Raw genomic sequence first — 23,271 nt, 5'->3', positions numbered from 1 at the left:
TACCTTATGACTGTATCATTACATATGCTTTACCAATGGACTGGCTGGATCTAGCAATTCTGTTCCTTTTAAGAATTGAAAGTGGAGTTGCCATCTCAAACGGGGCTTTTTCTTGCACGTCACTGAAGTGATGAGAGGAACCACCAAGGATAGTTCCTCCTTCCGTGTTGCTCTTTGGGGTGGTTCAGACTGGCATGCACACTGCACGGCTCCTCAACAGCTAAATGTAGAGACGTCACCTGTTCTCCAAGAATTCTCAAAGATAATAGACAAAGGCTCTGAAATTACATCCGCAAGCTCCTTTGGTACACTTGGATGCAGCTCATCAAGCCCTGGAGATCTGGTGTGCTGGTGTTTTATTGGCAGGGATCTCCTAACATCAGGAAGCATTCAAAACTGTGAGACGCATGCAAAACTCCTTACATTCTAAAAGTGATACGGGTCATTCTACCACCCCAGCACTCTACCACCCCGTTCTTCCTCAGGTGTCGAGATCTAGGTCTGGAAAATGGTGCTGTTTGAGACTGAACTCGCATGACATTTAATATGTGATGGAACATTCGTTCTTCCCTGCAAATCACGGATGACAGGTCTTCTTAACAGCTGTTAGCCATGATAAAATTAATCAGAAGAAATGTTATCCTTCTAAATACAAGTTGCTGGGGGTAGGGATCATATAATCATAGAAGTGCAGAGTTGGAAGGGACCCTGAGGATCATCTAGTCCAACCCTTGCAATGCAGCTGCATATTGGTGTTATCAGCACCTTCGCACTCTGCTTGTGAACTTCTCATATCTCAGGGTTAGGATCTTTTTTTGTTTCAGATATTTATCTCCACCTCACCCGTCAGGCCAGCTTTGACTGGTGGGAGGGGCTATACTCCTGTCAGTCACCTGGTGTCAGGCGACTGATAGGTGGGAAGTCCTGCCCATCTGTCAAAGTTCATCTGCAGGTTGGGGTGAGCTTCAGCAGTGCATCCCCTGCAGGCAGGGGCCAGCAAACTTTTTCAGCCGTGGGCTGGTCCACCGTCCCTCAGACCATGTGGTGGTCCGGACTCTATTTTGGAAAGAAAAATATGAACGAATTCCTATGCCCAACAAAAAACCCAGAGATGCATTTTAAAGAAAAGGACACATTCTTCTCATGTAAAAACACGCTGATTACCAGACCATCCGTGGGCCGGATTGAGAAGACGATTGGGCCGCATCCGGCCCACGGGCCTTAAGGTGCCTACCCCTGCCTGCAGGCAGCACCCTGGTGAAGCTGCACCCAGCAGGATTCAACCCTACGCATCAGGTGATGTCACCCAGTGTGTGTGTCACCCAGGGGTGTGTGGCCTGGGGAAATCTGCCATCCCAATTCCAGCCATATCTAGTTAGCTGCTGTGGGGAAACAGGATGCTGCACTAAATGGACCATTTTAGAGTGATCTAACAGTGTTGCTCTTAAATTCTTACCTGGCCCTTAAATGATGGGCATGTGTGAACTGGCTCTCAGTGCAGAAATATTCTTGTCCTTCGCCCAGCCACTCTATCACCAATAGGTAATGAAAGTTTACTATTGTTGTCTCTTTCATAGCATCCTGTCTACTCCAAATTTAACACATGCACACGGAAACACCGAAACTCGCCATCCTTTTAAGCATATGTTTTGCAGGTTCACCATTGGGGAGAGGGAGAGGGCCGCTCGCTATGTTATGTAAGACATAATTTAAAATCTGGGGCTTGGTAGCATCTGTCCATTTTGTATTGATTTTTGCAGGGGACTGGAGGGAGGTGAAAGGTCCTCGTGATTTTTGTAAGAAGGTCCTGTGAGAAAGTCTTCGGGGGAAATCTAAAGATTGTGTGTAAGCCTTGCCTTCCATTAACCCCCCGCTGTTGCTCTTCATCAAGTTATTTTAATGACTTTCAAAGCAAGTGAGCGGAAAATGGCTTCTCTGGAACTTTGAGGAGGCTGAGCTACTAAAACGGTTGTTGCTTTCAAAGTGAAACACACCAATGGGAGGATAGCTTGTTAAAAAGACTTTTGTGATTCTGTTTTAAAATACGGAGATATTTTAAATAAGGCATTATAGTTACAACTCCCACAAAAGTGAAAATCCTCACCTGCTAAATGCTCTATATTAGTGCTTCTCATTCTGGTGGTTCCTTTTTATCTTTTTAAAAAAGCAAGAAGGCTTGGGAGGTTGCTACAGAGGAATAATGATCTGACCCTGGCAGTTTCTGTCTTCAGGTTTTAGTGGAGAGGTTGGTTGCATATTCTTCAATTCCCCCAGGTTCCACTGGGGGGGTTTAGTATAGAGCTTCTACTTGCTCATTTTCCTCTGCCTTCCCTATAAAATATCATCTCTCTTAGCCATTAGTTTGAGTTGTGAATTGTACAGAGTGCTTTGACGCACCAGTGTAGTAAACATGGCTAAATGGTGTTTATTTTAAGGTCTCTTTCTCCGCACTACGGTCACATCGCTGCTTGCTTTCCCCTTTTCATAGAGGGAAGGGTTGGGCAGGATTGACTGTGGATGTTTCGGGAGAAAGCTAGCTATTGCTGGAAGATTTTTTCCCCTTGGGAAATAGAAGTGGGGGACCCAACTCAGTGCACCCTATTTTACCTGCAACCTCACACAATTATTTTATGAGCATCATTCAGTCTCCGTTGTGCGGCATGTAGGAAGTGTTGGACTGTTCCCAGAATGCATAGCTGGTGCCTGTCTTTTTTATTATTTTTTAAGCAAATTAATTATTGGGGAAAGGGCCGTAGCTCAATGGTAGAGCATCTGCGGAAGATCCGTGGCTGAATTCCCCTTCAGAAACCTCAGAGAGCCGCTACCAGCCAGTGTAAACGGCACTCAGCTAGGTGGACCTAGTATTCTCACTCTGTGTAAGGCAGCTCCCTATCTGCAATGCGCTTTACGTGGGGCTACCTTTGAAGGTGGCCCGGAAACTACAACTAATCCAGAATGCAACGGCAAGACTGGTGACTGGGAGTGGCCGCCGAGACCATATAAACACCGGTCCTGAAAGACCTACATTGGCTCCCAGGACATTTCCAAGCACAACTCAAAGTGTTGGTGTTGACCTTTAAAGCCCTAAATGGCCTCGGTCCTGTATACCTGAAGGAGCGTCTCCACCCCCATCGTTCTGCCAGGACACTGAGGTCCTCCTCCGAGAGTCTCCTGCTGGTTCCCTGACTGCGAGAAGCAAAGTTACAGGGAAACAGGCAGAGGGCCTTCTCGGTAGTGGTGCCCGCCCTGTGGAAAGCCCTCCCATCTGATTTCAAGGAAGTAAACAACTATCTGACTTTTAGAAGACAGCTGAAGGCAGCCCTGTTTAGGGAAGTTTCTAACGTTTGATGTTTTATCGTGTTTTTAATATTCTCTTGAGAGCCGCACAAAATGGCTGGGGAAACCCAGCCAGATGGGCGGGGTATAAATAATATTTTTTTATTTTTATCATCCCTTATTTAAAAATGAGCCATATAACACTAAGTGGTATAGCGTCCACCTTTCAGCTCTTTCTTTTACTGAAGCGCCAAGTTGCTCCCCCCCCCCCCCCCGAATCAATTTGTGCCAGTTCCAGTTGCCTCACATCTGCATCCCAGGTTATAACCTTAAATGCAGTTGCTGACCTAGCAGTAAACTGAAGGTAGCAGGAAAAGCCGTAGCTGTGACCCCTGAACCTATCAGCTTTCCTAGTGCCGGCGACATATCCTCCCCCCTTTCAGGTATCAAGTTCAGCATACTACTGTCTGCTTGCTTGAGGAAAAGAGTGGGCTTTATAGGCAGAATGTGATTGCTTTGGATGACAAAGCAATATACAGTGGTACCTCAGGTTAAGTACTTAATTCGTTCCGGAGGTCCGTTCTTAACCTGAAACTGTTCTTAACCTGAAGCACCGCTTTAGCTAATGGGGCTTCCTGCTCCCGCCATACCGCCGGAGCACGATTTCTGTTCTCATCCTGAAGCAAAGTTCTTAACCCGAGGTACTATTTCTGGGTTAGCGGAGTCTGTAACCTGAAGCGTATGTAACCTGAAACGTATGTAACCCGAGGTACCACTGTATAGAGGCATTCTGTGGCTTCCTTCTAAGGCGCTTAAGATGGTATACTTGGTTTCCTGCCTTTGTGTTTTATCTTCACAGCAACCCCATAAGGAAGGTTAACTCAGAGATCGTGACTGGCTCAAAGGCCACTCGTTTAGCTTTGTGGCTGGGTCGGGATTTGAACCCAGGTCTCCCTGGCCCAAGCCTGAAACTTTCTCTCCATTTCCACATGCTGGCAGAAATAACTCATCTATTTAAAATTTGGCGGCATTGGTTGCCTCATCACAAAGTAAATCAAGGGTTTGTAAATCCTAGGAGTAAAAGCTGTGTCAGTTTGTGCCTACAAATCCACCTCGCAATGCTGTCTTAAAAATAAAGGGAATTTTTGCAGATTTTAGCTTACCTGTCCTCGGAGCTGATGGGTTTGAAATAAACATAGTGGCCTGGCCCCCTGTATCACATGAACAGCTGAAGAAGTGAGTGCACTTCTCAAATGTTTGTTTTGCCTCCTAATGGGTAAAAACGACACCTTTTGAACAGTAAAACTATACTGCCATCACCATCTGGATGCAGTTTCATTACAGTCTCCTGCCAAAATATAACCCTCGCTTTGAAGACTAAAATGGATACGGTTTGTAAAAATTACAGTGCGACTTTTGGGTTGTGTACCATTCTTGGGAGGGCGGGGGAGATAGTTTCTACTCGTCCCCGGATTGGTTGGTTTAAATGTCTTTTTAGTTCAAGGTAGCCAACTTAACAGCTGAGATACAAACGGGATTCATTCTTGGTGCCTGGAGCAGAAAATACCAATTAAACCCTCTTTGGTGGTATAGCATAAATACAACAGCAAGTGGAAATAATAATGGCTGCCTTAAATCTGTTTACTGAGACTGGCCGCCTCACCATGCCCAATGGTAGAGCCGGCCATGATGCTTCCCAGCTCAGTGGAGGAGAGAGCTAGATGCAGAGGTGAGTGGGGTTTTTCTTATAGCAGCCTGATTTCATCCATCCCCCCCTGAATTTTGGGGTTGTCCTCAAACACCTCAGAGCTCCCAATGGACACTGGGAAGCGCAGTATCACAGCTGAAGATAACAATCTCATCCAATTATTCAGTACCAACAGTCATCTGTTTAGTGATCACATTCGCATCCCACTCTTCCTCCAAGGAGCTCAGGGTGGTATTATATGGGGATTATCCCATATTGCCCTCATGGAAACCCCGAGAAGTTTAGATTAGGTGGACAGGCAAGGTTGTCAAGAGAGGTAGGCAGATGTTTGAGCTCAGGGCCAAGTGTAGTGCTGTATCTGCCACACCAGACTTCCTCTCCATAGTTTTGGGAAACGTCTTTGGGAGCCATATTTTTCGCCCACTTCAGGGGGTGTTGGAATGCCATTCTTCTTGCAACGGGGCGTAGAAAAGAGCTCAGTTCAGTTTGTTCCGTAGAAATCTGTGCAAGCCCAAACGTGCTGCCTCTGTTTTGCGATGTACAATTTATGTTGATAATTCCGATTTCACAATATCGCATGGAGAATAGACTTGTGTGCTTCCTTTCAAAATCCCCTCCTGGTTTTAAGCGGCGATTGGCACGGAAGGCGAAGCCTTGTTTTCTCTTCCTCGTTAATTCTGTTTACACGAAGGCCATGCTCAAAGTGATGCCCTAAAACAGGGCTAATTGAAACAATGCAGGGGTGGAGGCATGCAAATGGAAATGCACACTAACGAATCGCGCCAAGTTCAGATTGACCTAGAGGTAAAGAGCGTGCCAGGGCATTGCCATAGTCACTGGAGATGTTAGCTATTGACTTCACATGACAGTAGCCGGCATTAATAATGCAGCTAGCAGAAAGAAAAAGAAAAAATCCAATCCAACAACCCCAAATTATGAAATCTCCCGTCATCTTTTCTTGCAAACCACATGGATGTGAAATCAATTTCCATTAAGCTAAAATGGAAAATGGATAAATAAAGTGGGAGCGAAAAGTGCAGCAGACCAGGAGATGGTTCATGTTGAGAATGACGGTTAAGCATCTTCCTCTTGTTTTTGTGTGGCTAGCACAGCTTGGCTTAGGGAGAAAGGTTGTCTGCCTTATCCTGAGTCAGACCCATTGGTTCATCCAGTCCAGAATGGGGACCCTGTCTGCACTGATAGTAGTCAGAGCTTTCCCAGCCTCCCTACCTGAGAGGTTTTTAACTGGAAATGTCAAGGGGTTGAATCTGGGCCCACCTGAATGAAAAGCAAGTGTTTTGCTACTGAGCTTAGAGACAGTACATGTTGCAGATCATTTTCAAATGTAGATAGCTCAGTTTGTTACAGCCTGGTGCTGATAACACCAAGGTTGCAGGTTCCATCCCCATATGGAACAGCTCCATATTGCTGCATTGCAAGGGGTTAAGGTTAGATGATCCTCAAGGTCCCTTCCAACTCTGATTCCTTGAACTAAAAACCTGATTGCCATAGAGGGAGCACCTTCATACCTTGCCTTTAAAGATCTAATGGCAAGATCTTTTTCTGAGTTTATGCCAGGCGGTGGTGGGGGGGCGTAGTATTTTGCAGTCTTTTGGAGCAGGGCCTTCTCAGTTGTGGCATCCATGTTATGGCACCTTCTCCCTAAGTAGGCCAACCAGTTTAGCATTGCTTTGGGGTAACAGACAGGTGGAAACATGTTTATTTAAACAGGCCTTTGGAGATGGGTTACTACGAAAGAGATGCTGCCGGAGGCTTTCCGTTGTTTTAGCTATTTGCACGGGGGGCGGGGGACAGGAATGCAAAACATGAATCCACTTGGTTACATCACATTTAAATGTTCAAATGCACAAACTGGTTGCAGTAAGAGAAGTAAACAAGCCTGTTGTTTACTTTGCAAACCCTGAAAAGTCGAGCAGTTTCTAATGAGGGGCTACGTTTTGCATCGGTGGAGGCTACTGTCACAGAGCAAGCCAGCAGTAAATCACACACTGCTCAAAGTTGGCGCTAACTCTTCATTAGCAAAAACATGATCTTCCCAGACTTCGCTGGTCTTACTCCCTGAATCAGTTGCCGAGACTGAAAATCCCCAACTCCCCACAGCCATCCAAGGCCCCTCCTCTTCAGGGCTTTTTTCAGGCAATCAGAGACTGCACCTGCATGGAGCCTGCCACTGCCACGCCCATTTCAGCCCTCTTCTGATTCTGGGAGACATGGGGGAGGGGAGCTTGTCTCAGCAGGAGGGGGAGACCCCTGTGACTCTTACCCAGCCTGATTCATCTCTGCCTCTTGAGCTCCCTCTTCCCACTTGCTTGCTTCAGTTTCTGATTCTGATTCTGGACTTCTCTCTGCCACAGACTCTCCCAGCTCACTAAGCCCTGTTACCTCTTCAGCTTCCGACATTTCCTCCTCCCAGTCCGCTCTTTTCCTTCTGACCACTCATCGTCATCCCACCACCACTGCCCAGCCTCTGAGCCTTCGTCCTTTGATGGTTCCCCAGCTGGTGCCTGCCACCGTTCCTCTGTGCCCCGCCAGTCCATGACAGCTACTGACTTGCTCCCCCATAAGTTGAGACACAAGCAAATGGTTGCAGTTGTAGGGCTATGTTAGGGGCCCTACAAGACCCCCCCACACACACACACCAGTGGATTCCCATTTGCCCATCTCTTCATCATACTATGAATATGCAGGTTTGTTGAACAGGAGAAAGATAAATCAATGCCACGAACTTGCCCATTTCTTGATAAAAATCACTATAAGCACAGTTGGATTTATTGTTCTGCAAAGTACACAGAGTCATATAACCATTGGCAACTGTTTACCTGGAATTAATAATTAGCAGCCTTCATAGCGGACTCTTAGCAAAGAGCCAGGCATTTGGCACAATAGAAACTCGGCTGCATAGAGCCGAGTTCAAATTGTATTACACAAGGACAATGGCAGCAAATGGCAGTCATTTGAGTTTCTGCCACAGCAAACAATGGGATGCTGGACACTTTCATTTGTTTATTGCATTATTTATTTGGACAGGTGCAAGCTGGCCATGCAAAATTGAATCTTGCTCCTAGATATTCCTTTGCAAAGCTTTGTTGGACCAGTGCATAGGGATAAGCGAAAACATGCATATCCTAGAGGACTCTAAATCTATTTATGTCTTCATTATTGTAGATTAAACAGTCCACAAAAGTGGAAAGCTCTGTCTCTGTAGTGTGCTACTAAATGAAACTGTTTGGGCCAGGTACAGTTATGAGTTTTCTGGAAAACTTTCGAATTGGGAAATTTTCTGCAAATTTTTACATTACCTTATGCAAATTTGAATAGGATAATTTACATTGGAAAGCTTCCAGCTTTCTTCGGAAAATCTTCTGAAGGCCTAGCTTAGTGATCTAATCTAGCACGTATATTTTTCTTGTATTTGGTAAAGAAAGATAAGCACTTTGAAATTGTGCCAGGCTTATGTAACACAGCAAGCCTGCAATTTAACACAGGGATTATGTTCCAGGGATCGCACCTAAAGCCAAAATCGCATATAGTGAAAACACATTGGGTTCAATGGCAGGTAGGATTGCCAAAGTCTGTATTTGCACCCAAAAGTACTTGTGTTCTCTTTGCTGCTGCATGGAATAATGCATGAACCAGACCTTTGGATTTAGTAAGTAAAGCATTTTTAACTTACTTATGAGTGTGTGGTCTGTTCATTGGCAGAGGGATAGAGAGAGGTGGGGGCAAGAGCTTTAAAGCAGACTAAACGGGATTTGCAAAAGACAGATTATATTCCATGCTATACTGTTGCTTAATTCTGAGAGTGTTTTTAACCCTGCTGGGTGCTCTCTCTCGCTGGAGAGTGTAAATCCCCGCATTTTGAAAGAAAATACACCCCCCTGCAATTACCTGAAGCCTATTTGGAAGGTTGTGGGGCTTTTCTGAACTACGTGGGATGGGGTGAATCTGTGCAGGGAGTGATCAGGCTTGAACCCCACATTGTTCAGGAGGGACCCCCTGTCTGCCAGAGAGTCCTTTCAGGGGTCACAAGTGATATCTGGGCGAGGGGGGGGGGGCTTTCCTTCTGTGAACACCCTTAACTTATCTTAGGATCCAAGCCTGCATATTTAACTAAATGCATTCCCACCCCCACCCCCCATGACATCTCCTTATAGATTTGGTCAATTTTAACTGCTTTTAGAGCTGCTTGCGTTTGAGGAGAGTTTCTCCTAAGATGAGCAACCACTTTGTAATTAGCCCTGTGGAAATGTCATATAAACCAGCCATTGGACAAACAGTCAGTGTCAACAGCAGCAAAAAGCCTAGTTAAACTTCTAGAAGTTCAGAAGCTTATTATCCAAGGCAATGTTGCAGTCGCCTAATCCCCACCAACTGTTCTGTGTTCAGTTGCCCTGACAAATTCCGTATATAAGCCTTCAGGCCTGCCTTTGTTGTGTGGCATCTTCACCCACCCAGCGACTCAGTTTCATCCTTTTTCTTTTTCTCTCACCTGGCTTAAGGTTTTCAACATGCTGCCAAATGAGCCTTGTTCACACATTGCGACAATTTATTTATGTGAAGTATTTCTTAGCTGCAGTTCATCAAAAGATGAACCAGGGCGTTGTGCAAAAGTGTGAGTGAAATTCTGCCTATGTACAGATACGATTTTAAACCAACAAATAAACATGACACAATGAAACAAGGAGCCTTTTGCCACCCGAGGCCCTTCTCCCCCTGCTTCCTCTGAGGTAGTTGAGCATGGTGGCAACGCAAGAATGGGCCTTTTTGGTGGTGGCTCCCCACTTGCACAATGCTCTCTCCGGGAAAGCAAGCCTGGTGCTAAATGCTAAAATATTGCTGTACATTCAGGCCTTTGATCATTAATCTGAAGGGCAGTGAGTGAGCGGGTTTCGGCCTGTTTCGGTCCTCATTTTCTTAAAAGGATTTGCCCTTTTATAATTAATCTTGGATGAGCGTGCTTAGTTGTTGTGCTGTATATGGGTTTTTTAAGCTTTATGTTGTAAATTGCTTTGGAAAACTCCTTGGTGTGAAATAATAATAATAATAATTAATAATTTATTATTTGTACCCCGCCCATCTGGCTGGGCCTCCCCAGCCACTCTGGGCGGCTTCCATAGAAACAAAAAATACAGTAAAATATCACAGATTAAAAACTTCCCTGAACAGGGCTGCCTTAAGATGTCTTCTAAATGTCAGGTAGTTATTTATCGCTTTGACATCTGATGGGAGGGCGTTCCACAGGGCGGGTGCCACTACCGAGAAGGCCCTCTGCCTGGTTCCCTGTAGCTTTGCTTCTCGCAATGAGGGAACCACCAGAAGGCCCTCGGCGCTGGACCTCAGCGTCCGGGCAGAGCGATGGGGGTGGAGACGCTCCTTCAGGTATACTGGGCCGAGGCCGTTTAGGGCTTTAAAGGTCAACACCAGCACTCTGAATTGTGCTCGGAAATGTACTGGGAGCCAATGTAGGTCTCGGCAGCTGCCCCCAGTCACCAGTCTAGCTGCCGCATTCTGGATGAAATGGCAAATAAATGGATAAAAAGTCAAAGGCTAAAAATAGGTTGTAGCGTAATTCCAGAAAATACAGTGTGTATGGAGGTCCTGGGCTGCCCAGACGACAAAACTCCTCTCGGCCTGCTCCAAAGGAAAGCAGAGCAAGACATTGGCACTAGCTTGGCTGCAGGAGATGCCAGAAGGCGGCGTGCAGGGCACCATCCAACTGTCTTTGGGACTCCGCACTGGATTTGTGTAGGACTTACTCCTTAGCCCCATTTTTCTTCTCCTGGAGATATCCTTGCAAGGCAGCAGAGGTTTGGGATTAGAGTAAGGGACGCAGGTGGCGCTGTGGGTAAAACCTCAGCGCCTAGGACTTGCCGATCATATGGTCGGCGGTTCAAATCCCCGCGGCGGGGTGCGCTCCTGTCATTCAGTCCCAGCGCCTGCCAACCTAGCAGTTCAAAAGCACCCCCGGGTGCAAGTAGATAAATAGGGACCACTTACCAGCGGGAAGGTAAACGGCGTTTCTGTGTGCAGCTCTGGTGAGCCAGATGCAGCTTGTCACGCTGGCCACGTGACCCGGAAGTGTCTGCGGACAGCGCTGGCTCCCGGCCTATAGAGTGAGATGAGCACACAACCCTAGAGTCTGGCAAGACTGGCCCGCAAGGGCAGGGGTACCTTTACCTTTACCTTTACTCCTTAGCCCCATTTTTCTTCTCCTGGAGATATCCTTGCAAGGCAGCAGAGGTTTGGGATTAGAGTTTTCCTTCTCCTAGATGGGCTCCCTTCCCAGGTGGATAAGCCCCATCTGCCCCTCACTTCCCTCTACAGCGCATGCAGAAACCACCTTCTTGACGGCTGGACCCACTATTGGTCTCGCTCACGCAATCTGCCAGAGCCTGTCTTTGCATGTACTTCATGCCCAATCTCATCCCAGGTAGTACTGGAAAAGACTTCTGCTGTCATTGGAGAGCTACTGGTTGCCTTGTCTGACTAGACAGCATTGGGTCAAATGTCCGACTAGACAGCATGTGGTCTGACTCCATAGTTGTCAGCTGCACATAAATTGCAGGAATTTGTTTCGATTCAGGCCGCCTTAGAAAACCAGCAGTTTCCTGATGCTTGATCGCCATTCTCAGTAGCATCCCTGGCTGGCTTTTCAGACCACCTTACTTGTGCTGCCTTTGTGCCTAAATAGGTGAGCAGAGCAAAGAGAAGACCAGGAAAAACAGGGACACTGGCTGCAACAGAGGATAGGATTCCTGTATGTTTCATAGCCAAGTGGAAAATTTTATCAGGCGTGTTTTATGTGCAACCATGATTAGGTGCAGGAACCTTGCCCTCTCTTGCCATTGGTCATCCAGCTGGGAATTTTTAAAGGAGACCAAGCAGGTCAACAGAAGCTAGGATGGTGGTTCTAGACGCCATGAAGTCCAGTATCTCTCCCCCGGTGGCACCAGTCCCTCACCCCCAGCCCCACCATTGCTTTCCCTTTACCACCATAGTTCTTGGCAAAATATTCTAAACTGAGCAAATGTATTTATTGTAACACTATTTCTATTTCACCTCTGTGCCAAATGCAAACAGCTTCCAACATAAGCTATAATAGCATTTAAACCATACACATGTATGGAACAATTGGTTGGTTGGTTGGTTGGTTGATTGATTGAAGACCAACATACTGTACTAATTGTTAGGGATGGCTTTTTTGTTTTGCAGAATGGCATTTCAAAGAAATGGGATTTCATGAGGACACATGACAGGTAAATTTTGCAGCATTTTTTTCTTTTACATATTCCTTCAACCAATCAATTTTCTCTCTCATCTTATCTGTCTGTCTGTCTGTCTATCTATCTATCTATCCACTTAACAGTCATATAGTACTTCTGATTGTTCGCATTCATCATCCTTTGTATACCAAACCCTCTAAGGTGAGCCGGTTGTCCTATAAGGCCTGGCATTGAAACTAAGAGTTAGAGCGAGAGTATTGCTTAAGGACATTTGGTAAAGTCACGGCAGAGGCAAAATTCAAACCAGAGATTTCCTGAATTATAGTTCAGTCTCTTAACCAGTTTGATCTAATCCAGTGGTGCCCAAACTTTTTTCAAGGAGGGCCAGATTTGATGAAGTGAAGGGCCGTGAGGGCCAACCAAAGTTGTTGCGCTTTTTTTTAGGATTGAAATTGTTGAGCTTTTTTTTTTTTTTTTTTAGGGTTGAAGTTGTTGAGGAATGGGCCGGATTAGGCCCCCGAAACGGACTGTGGTAGAGCTTTTGGCCAACAAGGGAATCAAAGGTGTGCTAAAGGTGGGAAAGGAGATTGCAGAGGAGCTGAAGGGATTATTTGCATCTGTCTTCAGAGCAGAAGACTTGCGAGTAACATAAAAGTAATAAGGTGAAACAGGAGAGATGCGAGCCGGGAAGAGTGTGTCATCCCTTTGGCCCAGGCGAGGCGGCGGCGGCGGCGGCTGGACGACCTCCTCGCCCGTCTCCACGTGAGGGAAACGCAGCGTTGGCGTCGGGGCACCTCCGGCGGAGCAAGCCCGCTGACCTTCGCCTTCCCCTCCGCCTTCCTCCTTTTCGCCGCTCCGCCTGCGCCTCCGCTGCCTCCCGCTCTCGGCTGGCCCTCCTAGGCGTCGGGCTCCGAGGGCGATGGCGCCCCTCGTCGGCCCCACTCCACCACGCCCATCTGCAGCACGGGCCCCGCCGCCGCGCTCCCGCCAGCCGCCCTGGCTGCTTCGCCCGCCTCCTCCTCGGGCTCGAAGCCCGGGTTGTCCCGGCTTCAGGCCTGCCTCGAGCAAGACGAGAGCGGCGGCGGCGGCGAGTAAGACGAAGGAGGAGGAGAAGGAGAAGAAGCGCCGACGACAACTCCGCCGCTGCTGCCCAGCAGGTCCCACAGCCGCCCCAGCTCCAGATGCTCCAGGCCGTCGGGAGGGCAAAGTCCCGCCATGGCCCCCCGACCCTGGACGAAGGCCGCCGCCACCTCAGAAATTTTCTCTCAGGCCGGCCGAGTAACGGCGCGGGAAGGGAGCGCCTTCGCTTTCTCCACCGCCCGCCTTCCAGCCCCCATCCCCGCCCACAGCGCGCCACCTCGCGGGGGGAAGCGGGCAGGCCAGGCTGGCGGCTACACGGGCCACATGACGAGGTCTGGCGGGCCGGATTCGGCCCGCGGGCCTTGTGTTTGACACCCGTGATCTAATCCATGCATCCATTTGGTTGTGTACAAACCGCAAATCTCTGTGAAAGGTCTGGCACTTAGACCATCCTCTCAAAGGGGAACAGTGCATCAGGAAGGAGGTTTCAGCTAGACTAGAAGAGATTTATGTGTTTGGGTTTGGGCTGATATGTTGGTTTTAGCCATACAGGGAAATTCAAAACATGGCTATGCATTCAAGCATACCATCCACCCCCCAATCTTCATTCTGACGCAGTACATTTTCTGTATGAACCATTCCTCATTCCCCTCCTAATAGTTTGAATTGGCTTTCTGGGCCAAATCAGATGTGATATTAATAGACTAATAGATTGGGGCTGCATCACACGGAGAGGGTAAGTTTAACCCTTCCCGGCTGCATTCCTATTGAAACCCCCCACGCTTCTGTTAGCCATATACTGTATTGAGAAAAGCTTTCCCCCGCCTCCCACGCATCTATTATTAAATTTCAAAAGCCCTGACGTGTTTCCAAGTGATGCATTTAGTGTCACGTCTAGTTTGACCCTTGGTTTAGACTGTTTGTATGCCCACAGAGGAAGGGAGTTCCAGAGCCAGGGAACACACTTCAAAAACATCACTGTTCGCCTTGGAGAAGAGAGGCCAGTCTCCAGAGGTTTCCTTTGGGGGATTAGAGAGATCAGTGAATTGCTGGAAATGCAGGACCTCGCTACGCCTTGCTGTTCTCGAACATAATAACTTCATAAATTGTTTCTCCAGCGTATAACACTTCATAAGTATTGCAGCTATGATACCTAGCAGCCTTTTAAAGGGGGGGATTACAGAGAAAAGCTCACTAAATATGTTTTCTAGAAGGGCTGGGTGGGGTGATTTTTTTTTTGCAATTATAGTTTTTAAAGGACTTTTTCACAGGACGTTTTTAAAATAGCTGCTTGCTGTTTTACATGATTGCATAAGGTGCACGTGTCACACCAGTCATCTCTGGTCACAAAACATTTGTTGCCTTCGCATGTGCAGCAGCTGTCATCCGGCAACTTTTTTTGTGACTACAGAGCACAGCATTCAACCGTGAGCATGCCAAGCCATCTCGCTCTGCACTGCAGCCTTTATACCTTCGTAGGAATACAAAGGGCTTCTTCACCCCAGGCCCCTAAGTTTGTCATCCGGAACTGCTAATGCAGAGATTTATTTTGGGGTAGAACTTGCTGTGAATGCCTCCTGCGCTGCAGGCCTCTTGCGTTCTTTTTTATTTATTTCTTGGCTTGAACAGTTTCGTAATCTGCCCTTTCTCAAACGTGCAGCACGCGTGGGGGGTCACCCAATTTGCTTATCCTTGCAACATACCCAGATCCTTCAACCATTCCTCATAAGACTTGGTTTCCAGACGTTTGATCATCTTGGTTGCCCTCCTCTGCACACCTTCCAACTTGTCAACATCCATCTTAAATTGTGGTGCCCAGAACTGGACACAGTATTCGTGGTGTGGTCTGACCAAGGCAGAATAGAGTAGGAAGTGAGAGCTGGACCATAAAGAAGGGTGATCGCCGAAGAATTGATGCTTTTGAATTATGGTTTTGGAGGAGACTCTTGAGAGTCCCATGGACTGCAAGAAGATCAAACCTATCCATTCTGAAGGAAATCAGCCCTGAGTGCTCACTGGAAGGACAGATCCTGAAGCTGAGGCTCCAGTACTTTGGCCACCTCATGAGAAGAGAAGACTTCCTGGAAAAGCCCCTGATGTTGGGAAAGATGGAGGGCACAAGGAGAAGGGGACGACAGAGGACGAGATGGTTGGACAGTGTTCTCAAAGCTACAAACATGAGTTTGACCAAACTGCGGGAGGCAGTGGAAGACAGGAGTGCCTGGCGTGCTCTGGTCCATGGGGTCACAAAGAGTCAGACACGACTAAACAACAACAATCACTTCCTTGATCCGGATACTACTGTTGAGGCAACCTAGAATAGCACTAGCTTTTTTTCTCTTCTTTTCTTTTTGCTGCTGCATCACACTGTTGACTCGTGTTAAGCTTGTGGTCCACCAAGACCCCTAGATCCTTTTCACATGTTGAAAGCAGCCAATTCCAGGCATTGGAGGAAGGATTGTGGGTGACGGGCGAACTGTTTTGGCCTCTAATACGGGTGCTCCATGCACTGAACAAGCAACATAATGCTGACATATTAACTCAACTCCCTTGCATTACAAAGCTATACATGCCACCGGCATTGAAAACTCATGTTCATTTCATTGGCGCCTATGCAAAAGACGTTGCTCCTCTTGGTCAAATTGGCTGTGGCTAATGATGTTGACATTTGAATTACTTGAAACCACTGTACTACTTTTTTTACAGATTCATTCATTAGTCTTTCCACGTTGTTTACTCCTCTTTTCCTTTCCTTTTTAAAATCACAACTGGAGATCAGTTGCCTTTGCGGTCTCCATTGTGACGCAGTGCGTTAAGCTGTGGGACCATGCTAAAATAAAGTTTCCTTTTTTAGTAGTGATGCATTAAGATTGCAAAATAAGATATTTTGAATGCGCTCATAATATTCTAAATTTAAGTAATCGCTATAGATAACAAGATTCCAAAACTACTTGGCCTTCAATCCCAGGTCCATGCATGTGGTAGAAACTACTGAGCATTTTTTTAAAAGAACCAGGCTCATTAAATTAGCCAATGTGAGCATATACTAGATCAGTCTTTCCCAAGCTGGTGCCCTACAAAAGTTTTGGATCAAAACTGCCGTCAGTACCAACCAGTACTGCTGTCCTAGATAAATACACCTTTCTAAGGTAACATTCATAAGGTACCGTATTTTTCGCTCTATAGGATGCACCCAACCATAAGACGCACCTTGTTTTAGAGGGGGAGAACAAGAAAAAAAAATTCTCCCCCTCTCTGCGCAGCACCCCTTCAGCGAAGCGGCAGGAGAAACGGAGCCCCTTCCATTTCTCCTCCCGCTTAGCTGAAGGGGTGCTGCACCTTAGCTGAAGGGGCACCTACCCTTCAGCGAAAGGAACCCAAAGCCTCTGGAGTGCAGTGGGAGCTCCCGCTGTGCTCCGGAGGCTTCGCGTTGCTATCGCTGAAGCCAAGGAGCCTGCATTCACACACACACATTTCCCCTTAATTTTTGGAGGGGAAAATGTGTGTCTTATAGAGCGAAAAATACGGTAGTTTTAAAGCACATGCCCACCTCTGAAGAATTTATATTGTAAACTGCCCCGTGCTCTGCCCTGTAATAAATAATAATAGTGTTGTTAGCTGCAGTTTGTTAAGGGGACTGGGAGTGGTAGCTCTCTGACAGAGGCTGTGTGTGCACCATAAATTTAAAGCACATGGTTATGCCCAAAGAATCATGGGAATTGTAGTTTATCCTTTACAGAGCTACTCTTCCCCGGCACCCTTTAAATGTATGCAGGTGTGTCTGAAATGCATGTTATATATGCAGCTGAAAAGAAAGAAGTCATAAGATCCTTTTACAGGTTTGGGAGGTCTGAGTCGCACTTTTTTCACGTCAGCCCTCAGGCATAGCACCCTTAACCTTTGTGGGCTTAATGATCACGTACAGAAGAGTGCCCACAAAAACGAGAGGCAAGCCTCAGACTGAGGCAAGGTAAAGGGAGTTTTTGCAGAGTCAAAATGAGGAAAAAAAACTGTAACATGTTTCCATAAAAACTTCACGCTTTAAAGAATTATTCTAGGAACCTTCCCACACCTTTCAGGAAACCTGTAAACCAGAACTTCCCAAACTTTTTTCATGCTGGTGACACACTTTCTAGCCGAGCAGTTCAGTTTTACTAGCAAACCGGAGGTTAAACTCACTCGTTTTCAGCCCTGGGAGGAGCACAGGGAGCATTCGCATGACATACCTGCACACTGCAGCCAACACGTGTCACAAGACACAGTTTGGAAAGCTCAGCTGTAGACCAACATATTTTATGTATCATGATTCTTGTTTTTTTTGTTTTGTTTTTTAATTGCGACTTTTTGGATGCTGTCACAAAATACCCATTTTTTAATTTTTTGAGTTATAATTTAAACAACGGCTGCACACAAAGGAAACCTTTTTGTTCTGTTTTTGTTACTGACACTTCTCCTAGATCACTTGCTGTCATACCTTACAGTATGGGTGGCCTCCAAACCCAACCCAACCCTCCCACTATTTGTCGAACTGTGTATTATGCAATTCACACAAGACCCTGCAAAATAGCCAGTCCATGTGATAACCCACCTGGGAACTCAATTCATGTTGAAAGCATTGAATACACTGGGCCTGCAACTTACACTCAGTTTACATATATGTGATCACTACCTTACATGGATGGAGGAATGAATAAATAACATTTACCATTCCCCGTTCTCCATTGATTTATTCCCCCCACCTGTGCACCAGCAGGTTTTCCTTGTTTACCGGGCTCTGGGAAGGTCACTGATAAGCTGCCAGAGCCCTCATGATGCCCTTCCCAGAGCCCTGTAACTGAACAAATCAGGCTTTTCCATCGGACATAGTGGGAGGTACCAGCCGAAGTCCCTCTCCATCATCATGCAATGGGATTTGGCAGCCCAGTAATTACACAAGCCAAAATGATAAAAAGCTGGATCTTTGAGTAACGCTAAATATTTTCAACATATTCTGAATTGGGGGGGGGGGGTGAGTTCAAAGGAGACCAAGCAAACATGCTGAATGAAAACCAAACAAGGGGAATTGTTACAAGAGGGAGGCTTGTTCATACTTGGGCCTCGAAGGCTTACGGGAGACAAGAGTGCTCTTTATAAACATGTAAAGAGATCTTTAAAAACAGACAGGTATCAATTATCTTCCTTGGCCACCGCGAACAGAACAAGTAGACATCTGAAGCTGAAGACAGAACATTTCAGGTTAAACATTAAGGAAAAGCTTTTTGAACAAGCTGCGAAGGGATGTTGTGCAATCAGCAGGGTTTGGAAGCTGATCGAGTCCGGACTTGACACCTCTTTATCAAGGATGATGCAGGGAATAATGAATTTCATCCTGCCTTTGTAGAGAGGAATGAGCCAAAGAACCAAATCTCTTTCAACTGAGATAACTATCTGATTTGTATGTATCACATGTTCATAATTATCCTTTGGACGGGACCTTAATTGGAACATAGGGAGCTGCCTTAAAATGAATCACATGCAGCTCTTGGGTCTTCTCAGCCCTTGGGCTTCCCCCAAGCCATGCCTCTCCCCAGGCCACACCCCTTTTCCCTAGACCACACCCCAGCCCTGCCCCACACACTTCTCAAGCGCTTTTGCCTGTCTGGAATGTGCCCTTGAAGCATGATGGTGCCTCTTGCTCACCTGGAAGAATTGAGGTGTGCATTTATAGAACCATCTGCTTTTAGTGTATGGTTGAGACAATGCCTCTTTGACAAAGGTGAGAGTCTCACCCATTGCACTACAGGTTGGATGGAGGCTAGCAAGTAACACAGCCTGTTGGGTTGGCCCTCCTATAGCGTATAAATTTATTTTCAATTAGAGTCCAGTCCTAAAGGCCAGGTCCATTGGATTATTACACTACTAACAAATTCAGGGGAATGGACTTTAAAGGCCAGCCATTGCCAGCATGGCAAGTAACACTGCAGAGCCATGCTGTTGCCATAGATTTGGTTGGCATCAAAGCCCTGGCAATGACCACTCTTGGCAGATGTGGATGTGCAAAATTGTATCGTGGTACAAAAATATGGATGGGTGGAAGACTGAAAGATAGGGCAGTGCTTCCAGATTTCCGAAAGCTGAGAAATACCGTATTTTTCACTCTATAAGACACACTTTTTCCCTCCTAAAAAGTAAGGGGAAATGTGTGTGGGTCTTATGTGTGTGCTCTTCAAGGCAGGGGGAGCCTTCATCCCACTGCCCTGAAGAGGCTTTGCACGGCTATTCCACAAGCCAGAACATCAAGAGGGATCGCTGCACAGCGATCCCTCTTGCTGTTCTGGCTTCTGGGATTCAGAATTTTTTTCTTTCTTGTTTTCCTCCTCCAAAAACTAGGTGCGTCTTATGGTCTGGCGCATCTTACAGAGCGAAAAATACGGTACTCTCTTTTTCTGAATTAAAATGGGAAGCTTACTTCCCTTTACTCACAATTCAAGTGGATGGATCAGGTAGTAGGTGATGGGAAGACCTTGTCTGAGGCACTGAAGAGCCACTTCCAGTCAGAATAGACAACAGAATAGGCAAATGAACATATAAGGCAACTACCATCTTCCTACTTTTTCATGGCACACTAGTGTGCACAGCTTAGGAATTACTCTTAGAGAGAGTTTAAGGTGTTTCGTCAACGGACCACATGAAAATCATTTCTACTGAGGGTCTGCAGTGGTTCTTTGTTAACCTGCATAATGAGGCAAACCAGGGTGAATTGAATAATGATATCATGTTCCTTGGATTGCACCGTTGACAAGATGCCGTGAGTGGGATCAGGGATCCTCTAAACTTCCAAGTCACTTTGTGGCATTGCTTTATCCAGAAAGTTAGATGCACAAACTTTTCTTCCATCCCTTTTCTGAGAAGTTAAGCCAGACTCATTGGGGAAACACTAGCATTCGAAAGGGGAAGGAGTAAAGAGGAAGGGATCTTTTGCTTTGATGGACTGGTCTAGTTTTTATCCCCAGTGAATTATTGTCACCCAAATAACAAATTAATTGGAACACCACAGAGCAGATCCAAGGTGAATCTTGCGTTCACGGCACACCCTTAGTTTCTAAAAAGCTGCCTCCACATGCACTGCACAGATTGCAACCAGCAGGCAGGAGACCGGGTCTGCCATCATGGCAACCAGTGCAAGTTGTTCTGTGTGCCATCGCAGTTTTGGATTCCTTCAGGGTTAGGGTGTTAACGTAATGCATTGGAGGCTGGGGGTGGCAAGACAGTTTTTACACATAATCAAAGGTCATTGCAACACGTGTCACAAGCAACACCCCCAAAAAAGCTGGGTGAAGCTATAAGCACAATAGATTTCAAATTTTATTTAAATATTCCCTGCACCTCCGCCTTAAAATGATTTGGAACAGTAAGGTCTCCTTGCCTTGCGGATCCTGGGATGTGGGCCAAAGTATCTCACACAGAGAGACAGTATATTGTACTTTAAAATGCTGTGACTGATGTGGTGTATTGTATACAAAATGTTGGCCCGACAGCCCACTTCCCTTTTTTGTTGTTGCTTAATTTCTTACACTCTGTATTTTATCCATTATTACACACAAACCCATGTTGCTGAGCGTCTGTTTGTTTTAAAAAATGTCCTTCGGCACCTCATTCTTTTATACACTGATTAAATAAAACGCCGTAGGCAGCTCAAGCCAATGTAATAATCTGTAGCTGTGGTTTATGTTTCAAAGATAGATGCTTCTGGGACTGTTATTACGCCTTAAAAATTATTGCTACTCCTCATTCTCTTGCAAGGCTGATTGTTAAAGGAGCAGGGCTTGTTGCTTGTGGCGTCACAAGGAATATCTTGCTAAAGTAACAACACCCCCCCCCCAATTCACGCTGTTGTTGTTTTAACCTTCCTATGCACAAATGACCCTGTAGGTGCATAAATATATACATATAAAAAAAATTCCTTTTCCTCTTGTTAGTTCATATTTCATGCATGTTTTGTACAATAAAGGGGTTCTGTGGTGTTTGAACACAGATACATGGGCACACGCAATGTGAATGCTTAACTAGAAGAGTTTTGGAATCATTTAGGCTTCAGTTAACATTAATGAGGGGCAGGAAACCACTGTAATTAAGTTATTGCAGGGGTTGCATTAAAATTTTGATTTGTTTTTGGCATCCGTCTGTCTCAGGAAACACTGGAAGAGTGTGCCTTCAGGGGTGAAATCAAACAATTGGAGAGTTAAGAGTGCCTGCTTTGGGAGGAGAGACATGCCTTATTGCAGGTTATATTATAATTTTGATTATAGCATTGCTATTCCTACTTTATCTTGATGCAAGATTTCAGATAAGGAGGTGTTAACGCTTCAGTATTTTTTATTCATGGATCCAGAATTACATTTCCGGTGAAATGGAAAACTGCAGGGGTAAGGTATCAGGAGTCCATGGCCCAATCTTAAAGTGAAATGCAAACTATGTCCCCCCCCCCCCCCACACGCACACAAACACACTACTTTGCTGGATACAGTGATTTGATATATTGGTTTCTTGAGTAACTATGTTGTGCATAAACCATAGTTTCCTTTATTCAGATTAAAAAACAGGAAACTGTAGTTTGTTCTCTACAAACTGAATGGTTTAAACCAGAGTTTTCCAACTGTGTGTCGTGACACGTTTGTGTGTCGTGACACTGTAGTGTGTAGGTGTGTTGCACGAACGCTCCCAGCGCTCCTCCCAGGGCTGGAGGGAGGCTAGTTTAACTTCCGGTTTGTTATTAAAACTGAATTACTGTGTCACAAAATGACGCATGTCTAAAAAGTGTGTCACCAACATGAAAAGTTTGGAGGGTTTCAACTTTCTCCCTTCAAGTGTGGAGAAAGAGGGGGATTTGTTGTTCTGTTTGAATTCGGCCTCTAGTACCCCATATAAATTAAGATTGAGGTCCTTAAGACCCCAAATACCATCACTGTAATAAATTTACTCCTGTACAATAAGCTATAAACCTCAATATAATCTCATAGCACTTGCGTCAAACAGGAGTCATTGCCAAATATATCTGATACTGGATTGTGGTTTAAAAAAAGAAAGGAGCCCTTTGACCACAACGTCAGGTTAGTAGTGTTTTGCATCAGCGCAGAAAAGTTAAAATGTACTTGCCAAATCTACGATTTTTTAAAATGTACATTGCATGTTGAATTTCTTTTTTTGAGGGGTGTTGGAAAAAGCCATTTCTTTAGGGATAGCCTTTTAGACCTCTCTAATTATCTTCCTTTTTGAGGGGGAGAGAGTCCACTTGGCTATTAGTATGAAAGGCTGAGTGTTTTTGTCAAGAGCTTATGGCTTTGCGTCTCTAAGGGGCTGCATCTTAAGTAGCCATTTGGAATGGTATTGGCCTTTGGTGGGGTGAGCATGGGAGATGCAGCATGCTTTGAAGGAGCTCTCAATGAGCCAACGAAAGATTGTGCAGGCGTGCCCACATTTAATCCAGGGCCTGCCTGCGTTAATGGTTAAAGCTCTGGGAAAGGAAAGGGGTTGCACCAGAAAATAATCAAAAGGCTGTAGCTTTAGTGCAACTGCCCTGGAGTAGAGTGGCTGTGTTTTCTCTCGCCTAAGCTGCTTGATCTGCCTGCCTGATTAAAGGAGGTTAATGTCACTCCATTTATCACATTGTACGTTTATGGTGTGTTGTTCTTAGTAGCCTTCTTCAAAAACTGTGCATTGGTTGTAGTTGGGAAGTTAGTGAATATCTGTTTTGCTTTTTACCAGTTTACTTTCCCCCCCTGGCTTTTCACCATTTGAGTTGCCACTCAACCAACTCGGTGCTTCTACAATCTCAACACTTGAGAGTTTGTGTATAGGACTGTTTTAGCTCTACATCCAGATTCACCCTAAGTGAGACGGAGGCTGTAGGCCTAACTCCACTAACCCTAACCTGTGAATAAGCACCATTGAATTCAGTAATACTTCTGAGTAGACGTGGTTAGG

At 45.8% G+C, this 23,271-nt stretch overlaps 1 protein-coding gene across 1 annotated transcript in view; it reads left to right on the top strand.

The window, feature by feature from the left end:
* The window catches only part of NUDT14 (nudix hydrolase 14), a 53,035-nt gene that overhangs the window by 11,891 nt on the left and 17,873 nt on the right, over positions 1-23,271 (top strand). Inside the window, exon 2 of the mRNA XM_083440156.1 lies at positions 12,218-12,261. Within this exon, the coding sequence (XP_083296282.1) occupies positions 12,218-12,261 (44 nt within the window). The remainder of the gene's footprint in view (positions 1-12,217; positions 12,262-23,271) is intronic.

The sequence above is a fragment of the Podarcis tiliguerta genome, assembly GCF_965153285.1.
Source record: "Podarcis tiliguerta genome assembly, chromosome: 1".
Classification (NCBI taxonomy): Eukaryota; Metazoa; Chordata; class Lepidosauria; order Squamata; family Lacertidae; genus Podarcis; species Podarcis tiliguerta.
The sequence above is the reverse complement of the archived record's forward strand: the minus strand, read 5'-3'. Positions and strand labels throughout refer to the sequence as shown.